Source organism: Conger conger, chromosome 13 (genome assembly GCF_963514075.1).
Source record: "Conger conger chromosome 13, fConCon1.1, whole genome shotgun sequence".
NCBI lineage: Eukaryota > Metazoa > Chordata > Actinopteri > Anguilliformes > Congridae > Conger > Conger conger.
Window position 1 is genome coordinate 30,356,519 of NC_083772.1, and position 20,000 is coordinate 30,376,518.

Here is a 20,000-nt window from a genome sequence, read left to right on the forward strand (position 1 = left end):
AATGAGAGGTTTCTGCGGACAGGACAGCGTAGAATACGTTTAGAGGAAAAGGGCTGGGCGGTTGAAGCTGAGGAACAGAGAGACGGGCGTGGAGGGAAAGAGAGAGGGAGAGAATAATGAAGAAAACTAAGGAGCGAGAGATTGGATGGGGGAAACGGAGAGGGTAATAAAGGCAGGATTTGGCTGGGGGAGTGGGGGGAGGGAGAGGTTAACGGAGACGGGGAGGTGGAGAGAGGGAGAGGCTGGTGTGGCGTGTCATTGTGGAGCGAATGCCAGCTCTGTGATGGCTGATTGATATTGATCTGTTCCAAAGCCCCCCAAACACACAGCCCCCTCCCTCCCCCACCCCTGTCAGAAGACATTCTGCAACTTGTGCCACTGTGAGGATGTGGGGGCTTGTTATAGCTACTGACAGATCTCCGATACTGACCGCACCCACAGCTCCAAACACCCATCTAACCGTTCGCTTCTGTCTCGGTCTCTGTCTGTGTTACAGTGCAGTCTTTTTTTTCTTTTTTTTGGAAGAATTGCAGCATTTGCTTCGTAATGGGCCCAGAATTATATCCTGCCTGTGTTTGTCTCTTTATGATCCGGGCCGTTTTATTAACCTCTTATGTAGTCATGTACTTTCTGCACCTACCTTTGAAAAGGGGAAGGTAGGAGGTGAATAGAAAAAAAACATGGATGATATTAATATTAAAATTGGCACATCGTGTTCAGGTAGTTTGGCTTGATAAAGAGCCGGGAGATGAAGTAATCCCTTCACACAGCTGTCAGCTATTATCAAAGGCAGATTACTGTTGTGCAGATATGAGTCTGCAACCTCCTTTCATTCTCAGACCAGAGGGAGGAATCGCTCTCTTTCTCTCCTGTCCTCCTCTCCCCTTCCCCTCCCGTCGTCTTCCTTAATAAGGCCTTTTTCTCCATCTCTTTTCTCCGCGCCTACTTCCTCATTTCCTCTTTCTTTCTGTCTCTCGGGCCAGTTCTCTCTCTCCCTCCCTCTCTAGCTCTCCCTCTCCCCCCTCTCTCTCTCTCTCTCCCTCAGTGTGAGGCTCCCTGCTGAATTCATTACCTTTATTTAATCAAAGGTTAGCGGAGTCTCCCCCCCAGCAGGTTGGCGTACCGTTAGAATAGCAGAGAGCCTCTGATTGTGTCTGATAAGCCCCGCCCCTGCCGCCGCGACCTCTGCCCCCTCCTCCTCCCCCAATCGCCATATCCCACAGCCTTCCTCCAATCTCATCTGTAGGACTAACAAGGCCCTCGTTTTCATGCTTTACCGTTCCTCAGCACCTGGGGGGTCTCTGCCCGAACACACTTCTGCTTGGTATTTCAGCGGGGGGCGAGGGGAAGGATGGAGAAACAGACACCAAGGCCGTTGTTTGACAAATAGAGGCACAGAACGGTCGAAAACTGAAGGGACAAAACTGAAGAGACGCTTGCTGTTTTGTCCCCAGACCGACCGGCTTCCAGTTAACTGTCACTTTCTGGGACCATAACGATTGGGTCTTGGCGATAGGCAGGAACAGGCTGGCGGGGGGGACTCAGTGCCCCCCGCCATGCTATTCCGTCAGCACAGCCTGCTTCTCATTCACACCGCTGCATTATGGGATGCCGTGTTCCTCCGCTTCCCGTCGGGCCATCAGTCAGCCTGTCGGGCCCTCGGCTGAGGGAGGTCCGGGGGCCGCGCCGGAGTCGTGCTGAGGTGCTGCGTCAACAGGCCCACACGCGTTCAAACACACCGTGACCGGAACATTCCAATGATCTACATCTCCCCTGCCTCTACTCCCCACCCTTTCCCCCAAATTCTAAATTATATTCAAATTGCTTTTGCTATGAAGTACATTTCTGTATGTATTGCTAAATCTTTTCACTATGCTGCCAGGCTAACGGTTGCATATACTGCATTTTATTCATGGAAGATAGCGGTTGGGATAATCGACGTCCTGTTAATTATTTTTTACAACATCACTTTTTCAAACTTTTAAATTCAATTGACAAATATAAGTATTGTACAGAATCGTCTCTGCAGTTAATGGCAGTACAAGCAAAAGCAGAATGAACTATAAAGAAGGCTAAGTTGCATGCTTTTTTTACATCATGGAGACTTCAGTTCTAGTGCAGAGGTTCGTTCTCTCTGTCCGATCGTCTGAGCGCCAGTGAGACAGTATTGTCTGTGTGAAGCAGCGATGAAGAGCGACTGAGCGACAACACCTTCTCTCTCTCTCCTCTCTTCCCACCTCCTGCCTCCACCTGTTTATCCCTCCTTCTCTTCTCTCCATCCTCCTGCCTCCACCTGTTTATCCCTCCTTCTCTTCTCTCTATCCTCCTGCCTCCACCTGTTTATCCCTCCTTCTCTTCTCTCTATCCTCCTGCCTCCATCTGTTTATCTCTCCTTCTCTTCTCTCTATCCTCCTGCCTCCACCTGTTTATCCCTCCTTCCTTTCTCTCTATCCTCCTGCCTCCACCTGTTTATCCCTCCTTCCCTTCTCTCTATCCTCCTGCCTCCACCTGTTTATCCCTCCTTCCCTTCTCTCTATCCTCCTGCATCCACATGTTTATCCCTCCTTCCCACAGGACCCCTGTTCTTCTCTCTTTCATAGAGAGAAGAACAGGGGTCCTCAACACTAACGTGATAATGTTCCATGACATGATGAATTGGATAAGATTGCTCTGTGGTGCCTTTCAGGTTTTCTACAGGTTTTCTACGTTTGCACATTTCATGTTTGAGCCTAAAGCTAAAACAATAATAATTATAATAAAAATTAGTATTATTATTATTATTATTATTATTATTATTATAATTATAATAAAAATTAGTATTATTATTATTATTATTATAATGATTATAATAATGATAATAATAATAATAAATAATAAAATAATAATACTGATAAAATGACAATGATGGGACAACCGAAGCACCCAATAAACATACAACGCTCCCAGAATCCTAAACATTTTTTTTCATCAACATGTCTGTGCATCACTTTCAACTCTCAATGTGTACTGTGCTTTTTTTTCTTATGATCTCTCTTTCTCTTTCTCCCTCTCTCTCTCTTTCACAGTTCAGTTCACAATATCTCTTTGGCATGAATAACATTCCCTTCTCTATTGCCGAGACTTTCAAAGCTGAAAGGTCAAGTTATGTGACTTCCATCACTCCTTGTCTGAGTTGTCCTCCTTATCTCTCCTTCCCCCAGTATGCCTTATCCCCCTCTCTCTCTCTCTCCTTCTCTCTCTCTCCCTTGCTCCTGTGTGAGCTCCCTCTCTCCTAAACCTCCCATGCAGGTTAATGCTCTTTTTCTCTCACTCCTGTGAGTTAACCCTCCCCTTCTCTGTCCTGCCCTATATGTGAGCTCATACCCTCTCTCCCCTGCCCTAGGTGTGAGCTCATACTCTCTCCTGCCCTAACTGTGAGCTCATACTCTCTCCTGCCCTAACTGTGAGCTCATACCTCTCTTCTGCCCTCACTGTGAGCTCATACCTCTCTCCTGCCCTAGCTGTGAGCTCATTCTCTCTCCTGCCCTCACTGTGAGCTCATTCCTCTCTCTCCTGCCCTCACTGTGAGCTCATACTCTCTCTCCTGCCCTAGCTGTGAGCTCATACCCTCTCCTGCCCTAGGTGTGAGCTCATACTCTCTCCTGCCCTAACTGTGAGCTCATACTCTCTCCTGCCCTAACTGTGAGCTCATTCCTCTCTCTTCTGCCCTAACTGTGAGCTCATACCCTCTCTCTCCTGCCCTAACTGTGAGCTCATACCTCTCTCCTGCCCTAGGTGTGAGCTCATTCCTCTCTCTTCTGCCCTCACTGTGAGCTCATACTCTCTCCTGCCCTAACTGTGAGCTCATTACTCTCTCCTGCCCTAACTGTGAGCTCATACCCTCTCTCTCCTGCCCTAGGTGTGAGCTCATTCCTCTCTCCTGCCCTAACTGTGAGCTCATTACTCTCTCTCCTGCCCTAACTGTGAGCTCATACCCTCTCTCTCCTGCCCTAGGTGTGAGCTCATTCCTCTCTCCTGCCCTCACTGTGAGCTCATTCCTCTCTCTCCTCAGGGTCCTTCATAACTACATGCTGTGGCGCATCGTGGCGGCTCTGAGCGAGCACCTGTCCACCGCCTTCCGCAGCACCATCCACGAGTTCTCGCGCGAGATCGACGGCACGGAGCGGCAGCTGGAGCCGGGCCGCCTCTGCCTCACCCAGGCCAACAAGCACTTCGGCATGGCCCTGGGGGCCCTCTTCGTCCAGGAGCACTTCTCCTCCCAGAGCAGGGCCAAGGCAGGCACCCCGACGGGCCCTCAGCTGTGGGTCTGCCCCAGCAGGCCTCAGGCACACATTCACCCCCTGTGCTCTCCATCCAGATGTTTACATGTTCTACATGAAGTGTGCTGCATAGATACACATACACATTACATATGCAGGCTGCAGTACAGTTTCCTTTTGGCTGCAAGTTGCTGTGGACCATAGGTCTACACATAGCCTCATCTGCCTGTCAACAATAATTCTCTCCCCCTCCCTCTCTCTCTCTCTGTGTCTCTCCCTCCCTCTCTCTCTCTCACTGTGTCTCTCCCTCCCTCTCTCACTCACTGTGTCTCTCCCTCCGTCTCTCTCTCTCACTGTGTCTCTCCCTCCGTCTCTCTCTCCCACCCACCTCCCTCTCGCTTCCTCCCCTCCTCCCGCTCTCTCTAATAATAACAGTACTGATATGATGAATAAGAGGATTTGCTTCCTGTTGATCCTTTATTTGTTGGGGTTATTATTGTTGAGATGAAATCTCTTTTACGGGAGAGGCCTGTTGAAGAGGCAGCAGTCACAGGCTCTTCACACCGCAGACATTATGTGTTGATGGGAAACATAAGGTGTCTGGGGGAGTGTCCCACAAAAATAGAACATTCCATCTCATTCCTGTCTTTACCATTTCTCTGTCTCTCTTGCTGGACTCAAAACTGAATTATACGCTTTCTTCCTGACTTCCCTTCCATTGCTTCAAGGGGGGAATCCCCAAAATGCCAGAATGAAATATGGAGGCCACGCCAAGTGGGGTTCGGTTCCAAAATTACGAAAGGGGAAGAAGCAATTTTATTCCCTCGCTCCCTCATTTTCCCACCCTCCTGCCAAGAATATAAAATGCAAACTTCCAGCGAGAAGGGAAATCCCACAATGCAGTGCTCCCCACACAAAGAAGATGAGACCTTAGAATTATAAGGTTGCATCTGCTTGGGGCATCTGCTTGGAGTTCATTCATGATGGTATCTTAAGCTCAATATCTCGAAACCACGCAGAATACAGACAGAACCTTCTAATGCCAAGGTCACTAAGAGAGGAGTGAATCAGTGCACTGTCAAATGGAGGAGGCGATATCTTTTTGTAGGATGGGTTTGGGAGGCTTGTGAATAATTCATGAGCACTGGTTGAGGGATGGGCGGGGGATTAAGAACTGAGAATTGAACTTTGTCAAATACATTAGCCTCCACGTTTTTGTGTTTGTGTTCTTGAGTGAGATTTAAGAAATCCTCGATAAGGGTGCTCCAAAGACCGGCGATAGTGTTTTATAAGACTGGCTGGAGTGTTTTTATCATCATTCAATATAAGATACAGGTGGCTGTTGTGAATTATTCATGAATTTTTGTGCCCTCCCTTACAGAGCACCTGTTACATTTGCTTGTTGCATAAAATAGTTGACTCATGGGCAGAGAGCGAGGGAAGGGAAAGTGTTAAAGTGGAACTGAGCCCAGCCTCGGTCTCTCAGTGCCTCACTAGCTGCGTGCTTCCACTCTCAGGTACAGGAGCTGGTAGAGGACATAAAGCACTCCCTGGATGTGCGACTCCAGGAGCTGGACTGGATGGATGCAGAAACCAAGGAGGCAGCGAGGGCAAAGGTATTATTCCTGATCTTGCACCCAGGACACATTTAGCTTATGCAGTGTGATGCCTTCAATGGCTCTGCCCAGTGATCATAGAAGAGCCACACATACAATATCATGTCTCTCTCTCTCTCTCTCTCTTTCTCTGTATCTCTCTCAATGTCATTTGAACACTCTCAGAAATAATGGGACAGTGGAAGTACATTTTTGTATAAATTATAATTATATACAAATTACTTATATATCGATGGCCATGGGTACAATTCTATGTATGTATAGGATACTGTCCCACCGACATTTGTACCTTTTAAAGCTCTTTTCGTACCTTTATTTCTGAGAGTGAAAGGTCTATTAATGATTTATTCATTATTTATTGGATTATCTCCCTCCCCCATTTCCTCCTTATTTTCTCCGTGCCCTTATCCTGTCTGTTCATCTCTCTGTGTGTCCCCACTCTCACTCCCTCTCTCAGCTGCAGTACATGATGGTGATGATGGGATACCCAGACTTCCTGTTGAAGCCAGAACTCATTGACCAGGAGTATGGGGTAAGCCACGCCCACATGAGGAGGTGTCTCGTGATGTCATGAAACTCTATCCCAGGGAACATCAAATCTGGCCCTCAAATCCAGCCCTGTTTTTCTTTTCTCCTGGGTAATTAACTGAACAATTTTTGTTACTGATTGACTGTCTTCACACCCATCTCCCAGGTAACGGGAGGGTGGAGAACCAGCTGTTCTCAGCTGTGGAGGACAGTGATTTGTTGGTCCCTGCTCTAGACTAAGAGTGAAACAGACCATCCTCTAATACAAGTCTCCTGTTATCTCTCTCCCTCCCGCCCCTCTTCTGTAACCCCGCCCCCCTCAGTTTGACGTGAATGAGAAGACCTATTTCAAAAACATCTTGAACAGCATCAAATTCAACATCAAGCTTTCGGTGAAAAAAATCCACGAGGAGGTGGACAAGACAGTGTAAGTAACGAAGTGACGAGCGCGCATCGACACACACTCTGCGCACGGTGACCGTTTGTTGACAAAAATTGTGATTGCCAGGCAGATTCTCAGTCATAGCTATTTTGATCCCTGTCTTTTAATAATGGATCAGTGAACACCCAGAAAACGCGGGAGGCGTTGTGATTGTAGGAAGAGGACGAAAGTAAATATACAGCCATCTTTCAGATCCCACCCAGCTGTAGTCACCAGCACAGACTCACATCCATTGAGAAAATTCACAACCAATAAACACCCAAGAACAGAAAATCTTTAATATCAATCCAAAGTCTTAGACATTATTTGACTTTGATTTAACCCATGAGTTGAAATGCCAGTCTAAACATGTACAGATGAAACTTTGATAGCACACATATCAACATGCATACAAAACTCTTCTTCTGACTGAATCACAGTCAGTATGGATAACAGTGTGTGTTCTCTGTCCTGTCTATAGGTGGCTGCTGCCCCCACAGGCTCTGAATGCCTATTACCTTCCCAACAAGAACCAAATGGGTACGATAAGGCTCCTTCACATACATTCATGCATACACACGCACACTTAGTCACACATGCATACACACACACTGCTCTCTGTCATCCTCCAGTAGTGTGTTTGTTTGGGCGCTGGTTCACCTCTGCGTCTGCCTCTGAATTACATTAAGCAGAGGAAAATCAATGTTGAGTTACACTGCTGCCAGCAGAACCTGGAGGGGGGAGAACAGTCTCAAAACACACCCATCATGCACTTGATGCACCTGCATCTCTCTCCCTCTCTCTTTCTCTCTGACTCTATCTTCTCCCTCCCCCTCTCCAAGTTTCAAAGGGGAAAACTATATGTTTTTACCATGTCAGTTTGATGAGACTGATCAATTATTTGAACTATCCAGTATCACAGAATCATTTTAGGGAAGGTATATTAACAGTAAGACCGACTCCACTCTCCTCAAATATGTTTGCCTTAAGTTAATTTTCTTTCAGTTTGTGCATCATATCAACGTATGTTGTGTTTTGACACTTGCATTATTGGATGCAAATTAAAAGGGTTGTAAAAATGTTAAATGTCATGAGACAGAGAGGCAGACATTGTTGTTTAGTGATGCGTAAAGGTTTCCACATTCTCAGCTACTTTTCTGTTGATAGTCAAATAACAAACTATAATGCTCTTACCGTGATTTGCATATGATTAAATAACAGCGTAAAGTGACGTTATCATGTTTCTGTTGTTAAAATGTAACATCTGGCCTTGTCAGACATAAATATAACTCATATGTTCTGGATTGTAGACTTTAAAGAAAATTGGTCATTTGAAATAATGCTATAAATGAAACCAGTTGTGAAATTCTTTCTGGCCAAGAATTTATTGCGGGTATATACAGAGGTCAAATAAACAGCAGAACTGACTTTTATAGCTTTTCCTACGCACTTGTAATAAATACGATTGCTTTTTTGTTTTTCAAATTTCAAGCACAATTGGAGAGAGACACTTATTTGCATACTCTGAGTAACTGCTGGAATTTAATTAGCCGCAAAACCATCTGACTTCCAGGCATAAATTGTGTTACGTGAATACACTCTGAATGTACTGTTTAAGCCTATACAACACAGGCAAGTAGGAAAGTAGGAAAAGGTGGTCCAGGATTTGTGGCCTTAGCGTACAAACAACTTGATTGGCTCATAAATAGCTATATGGTTTGTTTATTGTCCAACCTTCAAATGACCATGGCGCTGAAAGGCAGGCCAAGGGCCACAGTATGCATGCTAAATTCCATGGCAGTTGGTTCCGTTGATAATGAAATGATCCTTTTTGAACGTGGCCCACTGAGTGAGTCACATGAGATAATTGAATTAGGCACGTTGATATCGAATGTTTTTGCACACAGAATTTGGCCTCAGTTTCACAAACTGGGATGGAGATATGGTTAATCTATGTTATGCGTGAATGCTGAAATGTGACTGGCAGCCAGTTTGACCTAGTGGGACATACTTTGGTAGGCCACATACAGCGCAATAAAACTCTATAGCACTAGAGTAGAGGAAGAGGGCGTTTACGACCTTTTGGAAACTGGAATCAAAGTTAAACAAATGCTTTTGTTCAAATGTGTCAATCCAGAATTGTTTGAAATACAGAAAAAATACAGATATCTTCTGAATAATTACATCGGAAATTGAAATGTAAAATTGAAAGATGCCTTCGATTCCCCTAATGAAATCATGGTCATATTGCTGTGCGCTCTCAAAATGGTTTGTTATTTTTCAGTACTGGAGCACAAAACATCATCCTTGCAGCGTACTGCACGATGTGAGATTGTTAGCGCTGCTTATTCATGAGCATCCGCTTGTACAGGCTCTTCTGAGATCCAGTCATATTCATATCATACGGTGACTTAATAATACGCTATCGCCCAGACGCTTCCATACAGCATGAACATCAGCTGATTAGTGTGGCATCAGGAAGCAATGCCCCTGAGCAAACACTGTTAATAGTGTAACGGCGTTTATTCGGTATTAAAGGAATAACGAATATGATGCCTACCTTCCTGCTAACCAGGGAATTATTATTAAAATAATAATGGAAAATACTGACTCTCTCTCTCTTCCCCCCCCCCCCTCTTTTGCTATCTTTCTCTCAGTTTTCCCGGCCGGAATTCTGCAGCCAACACTCTATGACCCTGAGTTTCCACAGTAAGTACTGAAACATTAACCCAAAACACTGTAACTATGATCTACAGCAAATCATTTATGTCTCGTATATATCCCAGTTCATCTTTGCCGTATATACTGTATGCTGTACCTAATTATTAGGTCCTAAACAATAAACTATACTGGCAACACAATGACTGTAATTATAACTCTAGTAATAACGTTAATAACAATGTAATACATTGTGATACTGCATGGTTTATTTAAACAGGTTTCAGGTGCCTCTGGTCCCGGCTGTATTGTTTCTCTTTTTCTAGTTTCATTGGAACGTTTAGTTTGCCATGGTCAGGTTGTCAGGTAGCTAATTAGCATGCTATTTGCTATCGTCTGTCTTTTTGCTTTGACTGGAGGACTCTTACTTGGGCTCAGCTCGTGGCAGCTCATGGCTCTTTTCAGTCCTGTAAAAAAATGTTCCTCATTACGTTTTGGTATTAACTAAGGAAGGAATGGTTAGAATGCTCTCAGCTGAATGTTCTAATGCTGATGTAGCAATTGCTACTGGTAACAGGCAGCAATGTTCTAGAACATTGACTTGGAATTTTGTAAAATCATTCCCAAAAAAAACCTGCTCTTCACCGGGTTATAAACTGAATCATCCTGCTGATTGTGGACACTGAAAAATCATTTGTCAGTAGGCTGTAGATCTCTGTCTTTGAAAGCTGGAAATGTTTCAAAATACTTGGCTACAGATGATGGATAAGGAAGAATTATCCATCCAGAATGAGAGTAAACAGCACTCAGCAAAATGTTCAGTGTCTTCGGCTCTCACAATGTTTAGACGAGTCTAATGGGGATTAATGTACTCTGTTAGAGTAAAATGTATTCTGTCAGAGTGATTTAACACTAAACATTTTACCGTACAGTCAATGATCTCTGAACTTTTAAGGAGAGCCAGTAAAGAGATCCTCTGTGATATTTATGCACAGAAGGGGAATAAACACATATCCCTATAAGCACTTACATTTCCGAATGTTGATTATTAAAATAGGCTGGAGATTAGTCCTAACGTTAAAGCAATCGTTTAGTAATATAATTTGAAGTATAGGAAGGCTGCCACCAGATATTTAAGTGTGGATTGAGCTGCTGAAGGTTGGCTCTTATTTTAATTGCCCAAATGGCCAATCATGCAAAACACTGGAGGTTTCAGGACAAATAGTGTTTACTAGGAATATGTTTAGGCTGTCCTGTTAAAAGTGTACAAATACCCTGGACTTTCCATTTCCAAAAAGGAAGATAAACATAGCTTCAAAGATAAACACATGCGGAAATTGATTATTAAAATCTTTTTAAAATGAGGCTAGCTAGTAAATTGAACTATAAATAGAGCCATGTATTTGAGTTCCAAGTGAAGCAAGACCGAAACAGTCGGAAATTGTAGTCATTGATTGCATTTCAGACAGTGTCAAAACAATTAACTTTATACTCTCTATTTCCCTTTCAAACACTCAGCCCCCGCCCCATTGAAACTGCTTTTAATCTTTTGTACGGAATGAGTCATGCATTTGTGTGAGAAAAAACAAGGGCAAAAAAAAACAAAAAGACACTCGAGTATCTGAAAATGATAGAGCACCAAAACTTCCGGCAATGTAAAAGGACTACCATGCTGCACAAATATAATCGAATAACAAATAACAAAATGGCTGAATGACAGCTCTTCAGCTAAATGGAGAGTAATGTAGCCAGGGAGAGGAAAGAGCTCATTAAAACCCTGCCGTTTAGTGCATATATACATATAAAAGCATAGGTAAGTAACTCTCTTAAAATATGAGAAAAATATGTAATAGCCAAAAGCCTAATAGACAATCTGGTAGCACTCAGAAAAATAGCTTGCAACTCACAATTCATTGTATGAACCTACAAATATCATCCAGAAAGTACATTTGGACCAATGATGAATGACAAAGGAGTTAGATCTTTGAGAATCTCTTTGTGACTTCCTAACTGCTTACTAAATTACAGTTACTTAAAAACAGTCCAATTCAGCAAAAGCAACACGCTTTAAAAGATCTGCACCCGTTAGATAAATATATTTCCTTAATGCACTGGTATTGGCATATAAAATGAATGGTAAACAGGCTGAAATGAAGGCAACGTTAAAATGAAAATGGAAAGTGTGGAATTAATTTAGCATATTCAATTCATATAATCATACATCACATTAAAATGGGAAAACCTTGTGAAACAAAATACACAAAAGTATCAATGAAAATTTGATACAGTGTTATGCTATAGTTTTCCTAAACAAATGTGATCAATCAATCTTTCACTCAAACAATAAGTGGAATGTATCCTACATCCTAGACAGCCAAACAAATTATAACCAAAAAAAATAGCCCCCACCTATAAGGAGAATGAATCACAAAAAAATATGTTTTAAGTGAAATGTTTGCATTTGCTGAAATCCTCAAAAGACGGGAAATTAAATTGATCAGGCCCTAACGCTAACATCTGCCTGCTCTCCATCAAGGTATCAGCACAGATCTCTGACAACTGCTTCAGCCATGTATACTGTCTACTGTACTTCAAACTGCATGTGCTCACCACTGGGCAGATTGGTTAAGAGTAGTGCACTGTATTGGCAATTTTGCATCTTGAAGTTAGAGGTCATATACACTTACTTTGCACTTTTATAAAGCATGCTCTATTTCATGCTTGTGAGATTTAATGTTCTCTCATATCTAATGAGAAATATCACTATATCAGCCAGTTGGCTAGCTTGCTAGCTAGCAAAGTATAACTACTTTTAAAAACCTAAGAGTAGGCTAGGCTAGGTAGCTAGTTAACTAGCTGACATTAACACTGTCACTGCCATTTGTCTGTGTAGTTAAAGCTAGCTGGCTAGCTTAGTGTTGTTTCTGTGTAGTGTTTGCTTTCCAATTTGGACAGACAGTGAGACTGGCAGCTGTAAGCCTGTCCATGCTCTATGTACTGTCATCTAGTGGCAACCTGCACACCATCAATTTGTGGCTAATGTTTGCTTAGAACTTCAGATTAGCATTGTGTTAGGATTGTGTCTCCCATTAAGTCTATGGACAATTCATTGGACAATTCAAATGTAGAATTCTGAGGTCTAATTCTAATTTAATAAAATGTACAGTCATGAAATTAGAAAAAGCATGCATCCTTCTGAATTCCAGATATAATGAGTGGTCTTGTGTCAGGATCCGTTGGATTTAAATAGAGTTATTTGTGCTATTTCAAGGATATCCAAAACACATAAATGGCGCATCGTAGCAATACCAGTAGTTGCCGAGCCTGTTGTCATTGTAGTAGACCTGCGGCATGGTATTGAGATTGATTTTGAAACGGGTGAGATATTGAGCCTCAAAATGTGCGATTTTGAATGGAAGTGCCAATCAACACAAACATATAGTGAGCACAGTATAACAGTACCCTATAGAAGCACCTGATTCTACATTTTAAAATGTCCCTCTCATGTCTCGTCGGTAAGACAAAAAAGCCAATATAAACGTGTATATGCTATGGATCTTACATTTGTCTGTTCCTCATTGTTCCGACTCCTTGGACTTGAAGCACTGCGGATTCATTATTTGGGTACAATATCAACAGGTGGTCTGAATGAAGAACTCAAGTTACGCCCCTTTACTCTTGTTACATTCCGTAACATTCTGTGATTAATATAAATGGATATGATTGTCGGCCTATTGTTCTGTAAATTGCAGAATATTTTGGTCTTTATTAGGATCGCTTTGTTCTGGCAGGAGTATCTTTTTGCCGGTTTTCTTTGCTAAAATTGCAGTGTATTTGGATATTCTTTGAGCGAACTAGTTCAATGAAACCATGCGACTAGTTCATTGATCACTTAATTGTTTCAATCAATGTGAGCTTTTCAACCTGTATTTTATTAACCAAATGAGAGCAGATTGAACTATGGTGTTACTCTTTGTATGCCTGTCTAATACTCCCGAACTGAAATGTTGGTTATGCACTAAGATCTTTGTATGCAATTAAAATGTATAATTTGTTACTTTTCACATGCTATCTTTAAATTATTTTTCTATTACTGCACTCGTTTTGAGTTGCGCTGGATTTGATCATCGCGTGCATTAAGCTTTTCTTTGATTTGTGGTTGCTGCAAGGATCTTCTTATTTTACAGACAGCACACAGATATTTGAGGAATAATTACGTACATATAGAGTCAATCTTGAGAATTTGTCAAAATTAATAAATGAATATATTTATTCATTTTTATTTTGCATAAGAAGCTTAATGACCAGCCGAGAGAGAAACCCTAACACATTTATTTACAAAAGCGTTTTTACCTGTTTATTTTCTTATTTCTCTTTAATAGTTTACTTAGTGCATTTTCTGTTGCTTTGCTTTTTTTCTGTTTTTCTTCACTTTTTTTCTTCATATGCTTTAAATTCATTTTCCCATATGTTGAAGAATTACACTATTTTTTTGAAATATGTCTATGTCATTAAAATATAACTGAGATGACTAAAAAAATAAACCAGGATGGAATGGTCTGTGCATGCTGTCGTTTCAAATAGTTCCTCAGTCTACCCAGGTATGTTACTCTAGCACCACTGTGTGGTGCTCAGGGGTACTGCAACTGAACGGTAGCCCTCAGTGGATGACCATTTACTTCATAAGACAGGATCATCACTCCTGGGAAATTGTAAGTCAGTGCATCAGCACGGAGGATGAATCTCATTGTTTTCTTATTAACCAAGACAGCTGGGCCCTATGATCATAACATCACTGCACTGAGTCTCGACTCTGGTCATACCTGTGTAAGACTGGGAGTCTACAGCAACGGCATAATAATAATTAGTTTCTTCCTGCCTCGGTATGTTGGGTGTAAATCAGCAAGGAATCCTCATATTACCTCCTCATTGGTTCCCCAAAACAACATATCAGGCAACCACAAGCTGTCAGTTCTTGTTAGACAGAGATGCCTTTATTTAGTTCAGTAGCGCTCTCGTCTAATACTGTGTGGGGCAGGGCTGCCCAATCCTAATCCTGTTGATATAACGTCCTGTAGATTTTCACTCCAAACAAAGCTCGCCTTTAACAGGTAACGTGAGCGATGTCATTGAGCTAATTAGTAGAATCTGGTGTGCTATATTATGGTTGATGTGAAAACTGTAGATCTCCAGGAACAGGGTTGGGAAGCTCTGGTGTGAGGTAATACTGGAGGAGAAGGCATGAGAGAAGCTCTCTCTTTCTGCTGCTCGGTTTGGGGAATACAGTACTGACAAGTCCCAACTGCCAATTACAAATTATTATGCTACACTACAGTCATTAATACTCCCTTCTCACCTGTCTGTAGGTCTCTCAACTACGGAGGCATAGGAGCCATCATTGGACATGAGCTGACACACGGATACGATGACTGGGGTGAGCGTGAGAGTGCACGTCCGCGCGCTGAGACCTTCAGCCAATGAGAGCAGGACGTGAGAGTTCATGTGGCCTTTCACTGCGTCCCACAGGGGGGCAGTACGACCGCCTCGGCAACCTGAAGCAGTGGTGGACAGAGGACTCCTTCCGGAAGTTTCAGAAGAGAGCCGAGTGCATCATAAAGCTGTATGACAACTTCACCGTCTACAACCTGAAGGTGAAGCTCTCTCACAAACCGCCCACAGTCGCACAAACATACATACTGAAACATCACATGCACATAAATATCAATACATCAAAAGTGTCAGTCTTCAAATCCATGTTCTTTTGTAGGTGAATGGGCGTCTGACTCTGGGGGAGAACATCGCTGACATGGGCGGCCTGAAACTATCCTTCTACGTAAGTCACTGTTCAAAGCCTCTACCTGCGTTACTGTAGATACTTCTCTGTTCCTGTAAATCTCTCACTGTTACTGTGCTATAAATATCACTGAGTCTCACCGTGTATACGGTTTATGCTCGGCCTCACTGTTCTGGCTGTGATAGCACTGTAAACTGCTTGTGGGATTCGGTTCTCTCACCCCCCCTGCTCCTCTGACAGGCTTATCAGAAGTGGGTCAGGGACCATGGTCCGGAGCGCCCCCTGCCTGGGCTGAAATACACCCACGAGCAGCTCTTCTTCATTGCCTTCGCACAGGTAATGTGCTTCCCCCAGCTCCACCAAGCCCACTGTAGTCCCTATCCACACAGCGCTTTGTAAGCCATCTTAAGCCTGTTGTTGTGTTCAACCTCCATGAACCGCTCATTTGACTGTGATTGACAGCTGTCTCTTCTCTCCTGACAGAACTGGTGCATGAAGAGGAGGTCCCAGTCCATCTATCTGCAGCTGCTGACAGACAAGCATGCGCCTGAGCACTACAGGTACTGATGACTGACACACCACACGCAGTACAATAACTGACACACCGCACACAATACAAGAACTGACACACCACATGCAGTACAATGACTGAAACGTCATACACAGTGCAATAACGGACACACTACTCACAAACTGCTTGTACTGTTAACACCTCATACAGGCGTGTTAAAGAACTGTATGTGTGTGCATTACTCTTGACTGTGACTGACTGGGAAACCTCCTCTCTCCCCCCTCAGGGTCATTGGGAGTGTGTCGCAGTTTGACGAGTTTGGCCGTGTGTTCCACTGTCCGAGGGGCTCCCCCATGCACCCCATCGACAAGTGTTCTGTGTGGTGACCGGCCCCAGCTGCCCCAAACCTCAGCCCTTCCACCAGGACCAGCCCCGGTCACTCCTCCATCCCGTCTCCTTTTGTTTTATAACATGCCTTAACTGGGAACTGTTTCTAACCGAGCCATTATAAAACTACGCAAAGCGGTAAAAACACACCGTTACTCTGCCACTAATCCATAATCTACTCTTGCATTATCATCGCAGCCATTAGTTACAATATGTGCCATTATCATTATTACTGTGTAAGTGGGTTATTATCTGTATTTTATTTCTTGTATCCATCCTGTCATGATAGTGTATCGCTGAAAAACAATAGCTATCATGACATTGTCAATTTCATTTTTGCTGTTTGATGCATTACCTGGCCTTCCATAACTGGGATGTAGGAGGTGGGTGTTCCACCTGGGACCAGCAGAACCAGAAGCGTGCCGGGAACTAAACCCGTCAGGACCCGGGCGAAGGAGTCCACTGTACCGAATCCAGCACTGTTGGTTCCGAATCCGTTGGTTACTGGATGATGAGTGTGGGGTTGGGCTGGACTGGGACCAGTGAACTGACCCTGAGTGGACTGAGTTCGGGGAGTTTGTTGCCACAGTGCCCTCCGGTGGCTCGGTCAGGAACAAGCGAAGAGTCGCTCAGCTCCGGAGGACCCGCGACGGAGACGGCGGAGCACGGAACGCGCGCCGCGTCTGTTTATCGTGTGCTCGTCTGTGCCGTAGGATTGCTGTTCTTCTCGGGATTTCTGTGAAGTTTGAAGTCGCTGTGCAGGTGATGTTTTTGTGTTTTCACTGACCCCAGGTGTCCTGTCGCTCGTCTTTGTTAAAGGCTAGTGCGTGGCCTAACCCAAACGTATTCTAAGCCTCGCACAATTTGTCAGCAGAACATGGGTGTGTTTACATTATGTCGACAGCACTCACCTGTGCAGTGTGCATGTGTGTGTGTGTGTGTGTGTGTGTGTGTGGCAGCGCATACCATTTTGTGGCTTGAACACTGATCACATGCTGTCGCAGAGCACTTATCCTAAAGCCTACACTCACAACCTTCCCAGAGGAACAATTCATTGTTTCATGCCTGCAGTGTGAACATTTTGCTTCATTTTACAAGAAACATTCCATTTATTAAAAAAATATCTATACGTATATTATATAAAAACAGTGTATCCAATGTGTTGTCTAACGTCAAGAGGACCATACATTTATACACAGAATATTACAAAAATATTTAATTTTATATAAAAAAAGATACTCATAGAATGATTCCTTTGTACAGATATATACATATGCAGCAGAAATAAGATGATTGTACAGTTGTTATTATGAAAAAGCATGTTCTCTTCATGTTTAGTACCAGCATCCTTTTGCAGCTTCCGCTGCGAAGCTGCGCTCTCATATTTCCTGCAGTACTGTCGGCTGAATAAATGTGACAGTTCCAGGTATGGAGTATTCGGTGTTTGACTGGGGTGCCATCGAAGGCAAAACCCTGCAGAAAGCAGAGAAAGGGTATGGGTATACAGACTTCTGTATTGAAAAAGAATGTTCTGGATGTAATTGACAGTACTAAACCAGCGAATGACTGTTTTTTGATACTCTTGGGGGGGGCCCAGCAGACTGATACATCCATTCTGCTAAGGGACAACTGAGCCCAGCTCTAGCCTGGATATTTGTATTTCTGCATGTGAACACACTGTAGCAGAATGAGTGTCATTGTGCTGTGTTTTTGTACAAGATATTAAACTGTGACATGCTAGCGTCTCCGCGTCTGTGCCTGGGATGAACTGTGACGGCTGATGGTTTCAGCGTGTTAGCGAGCGCTCATTTGTCAGTCTGTCTGTGGGTCGGTCTGTCCCTGCGTCTGTATTTCTCAGAGATGCGTGCCAGCTCCCTCTTGGTCTCCCAGCGCTGCACAGTGGCAGTCCAGTAGTTTGGTCTCGGTTCTGGGACCGTTGGTCCGCTCCGGTCCTCGAGTGAGAACACAGACACAGTTCAGCATTCTACACGGACCACAGAGTCCATATAACATTTTACTAAAACATGTTAGGATCTTGGAACCGGCGCCATTTTGAAAAAGGAACTGAGTGAAGTTCTATCATGCAGCGTGGGGATGATTAGGCGACTTGCGGTGACATTAAGAGGGCTTTACTACAAAAGAGCATGCATGCTCAGTCAACTTACCCAGTATAAATAGAGGTTAATAAATGACTAAGTAATGAAAATATATTTAAAGCTGAAGGAGATGGGAGAGTATTAAGAGCTGTATGTTCTGTGGCAGCAGGCAATGGCTGAGCACCTCATTTTCACAATCTGTCGATGTGCTGGGTGTCCCCTCCTTAGCATTCCCCAAGGAACCAAGCTTCTCTGCGGCCTGTTCCTTCTTTCGCTTGCTCTTCTCCAGTTCCTTCTTCAGGCTGTTGAAATTGGACCTGAACCAGCTATGAGCTTCAATGAGGTTCTCAGTGATCTGGGAACACGGGAGGGGGTAGAGAACAGAGAGGCAGAGATGAAGGGGCAGGCTGGAGAGGAGAGAGCCAGGGTGGTGGGAGGGTCAGGGTTCTCACCTGCTGTGACTCTACGCTGGCCTCCCTCAGCCTCTCCTCCGCCTCGTCTCTGCCCCGCCTCAGCTGCCTCGTGTTCTCCTCCAGCCTCTGAACACAGGACAGCCTGAGTGTCAATCACCCGTAACCCCTCCCACACAGGACAGCCTCGGTGTCAATCACCCGTAACCCCCCCCCCCCACACACAGGACAGCCTGAGTGTCAATCACCCGTAACCCCTCCCACACCTGGCAGCCTGAGCGTCAATCACCCGTAACCCCTCCCACACAGGACAGCCTGAGTGTCAATCACCCGTAACCCCTCCCACACAGGACAGCCTCAGTGGCAATCACCCGTAACCCCTCCCACACAGGACAGTCTGAGTGTCAATCACCCGTAACCCCTCCCACACAGGACAGCCTGACTGTCAATCACCCGTAACCCCTCCCACACAGGACAGCCTCAGCGTCAATCACCCGTAACCCCTCCCACACAGGACAACCTGAGTGTCAATCACCCGTAACCCCTCCCACACAGGACAGCCTCAGCGTCAATCACCCGCAACCCCTCCCACACAGGACAGCCTGAGTGTCAATCACCCGTAACCCCTCCCACACAGTACAGCCTGACTGTCAATCACCCGTAACCCCTCCCACACAGGACAGCCTCAGCGTCAATCACCCGCAACCCCTCCCCACTCCCAAACACGCACTCTGGTCAGCTGGGGGCTTGTGAGGGAGAACATCTGGAGATGAGCAGTGGCTGAAGTCACACGTTTCTGAGGAGAGTGTGGGCTGGTCCACATTCTCCTCAACCCGCAGAGAAATAAGCACAAACTAAATACTACTGCATATGCCAGTGGGAGAGAATGGAAGTGAAATTAAAAATGAATAAAACTTAGAATAAACATTGACAAAAAACGTTAGGCTAAATGTAACATAAATTCTCCAGAAAATAGATTTTGCCTCCCATATATCTCTTGGATTTTTTTGGTTCAAATCTCCAGAATGGACAACACGCCACTATGACATTTTATCCTTTCCTTACAGTCGTAATACGCACCTCACACTTATCCTGCAGCACCTGCCGGTGTTCTCTTTCTGTCTCTAGCTCCCCCTCCTGGCTGGAGGCCAGACGCTGCATCTCCGACTGGAACTGTTGGATCAGCTGACTCTGAGAATGTACAAGATGTTTCCTTTTAAACATTTTTAAACACAATTTTTTTAAATGAAAAAGAAGACCGTTTTTAAATGTGGTATTCTTCATCCTATTTAGGTGCTGTACAACAGTTTTAGTGTGCAG

At 44.2% G+C, this 20,000-nt stretch overlaps 2 protein-coding genes across 2 annotated transcripts in view; one reads left to right on the top strand and one right to left on the bottom strand.

Annotated features, from left to right (window-relative positions):
• Positions 1 to 17,919, top strand: part of LOC133107988 (endothelin-converting enzyme-like 1) — a 23,770-nt gene extending 5,851 nt beyond the window's left edge. The window contains exons 6-17 of the mRNA XM_061217368.1: positions 4,052 to 4,274; positions 5,777 to 5,875; positions 6,333 to 6,407; positions 6,727 to 6,830; positions 7,306 to 7,364; positions 9,482 to 9,533; positions 14,849 to 14,916; positions 15,009 to 15,133; positions 15,250 to 15,315; positions 15,517 to 15,612; positions 15,760 to 15,836; positions 16,074 to 17,919. Coding sequence (XP_061073352.1) covers positions 4,052 to 4,274; positions 5,777 to 5,875; positions 6,333 to 6,407; positions 6,727 to 6,830; positions 7,306 to 7,364; positions 9,482 to 9,533; positions 14,849 to 14,916; positions 15,009 to 15,133; positions 15,250 to 15,315; positions 15,517 to 15,612; positions 15,760 to 15,836; positions 16,074 to 16,173 — 1,144 coding nt within the window. The 3' untranslated portion in view covers positions 16,174 to 17,919. The remainder of the gene's footprint in view (positions 1 to 4,051; positions 4,275 to 5,776; positions 5,876 to 6,332; positions 6,408 to 6,726; positions 6,831 to 7,305; positions 7,365 to 9,481; positions 9,534 to 14,848; positions 14,917 to 15,008; positions 15,134 to 15,249; positions 15,316 to 15,516; positions 15,613 to 15,759; positions 15,837 to 16,073) is intronic.
• ccdc150 (coiled-coil domain containing 150) overlaps positions 17,352 to 20,000 on the bottom strand; it is an 18,343-nt gene continuing 15,694 nt past the window's right edge. Inside the window, exons 22-25 of the mRNA XM_061217366.1 lie at positions 19,761 to 19,871; positions 18,723 to 18,809; positions 18,455 to 18,625; positions 17,352 to 18,126 (exon numbers count right to left, since the gene is read on the bottom strand). Coding sequence (XP_061073350.1) covers positions 17,980 to 18,126; positions 18,455 to 18,625; positions 18,723 to 18,809; positions 19,761 to 19,871 — 516 coding nt within the window. The 3' untranslated portion in view covers positions 17,352 to 17,979. The remainder of the gene's footprint in view (positions 18,127 to 18,454; positions 18,626 to 18,722; positions 18,810 to 19,760; positions 19,872 to 20,000) is intronic.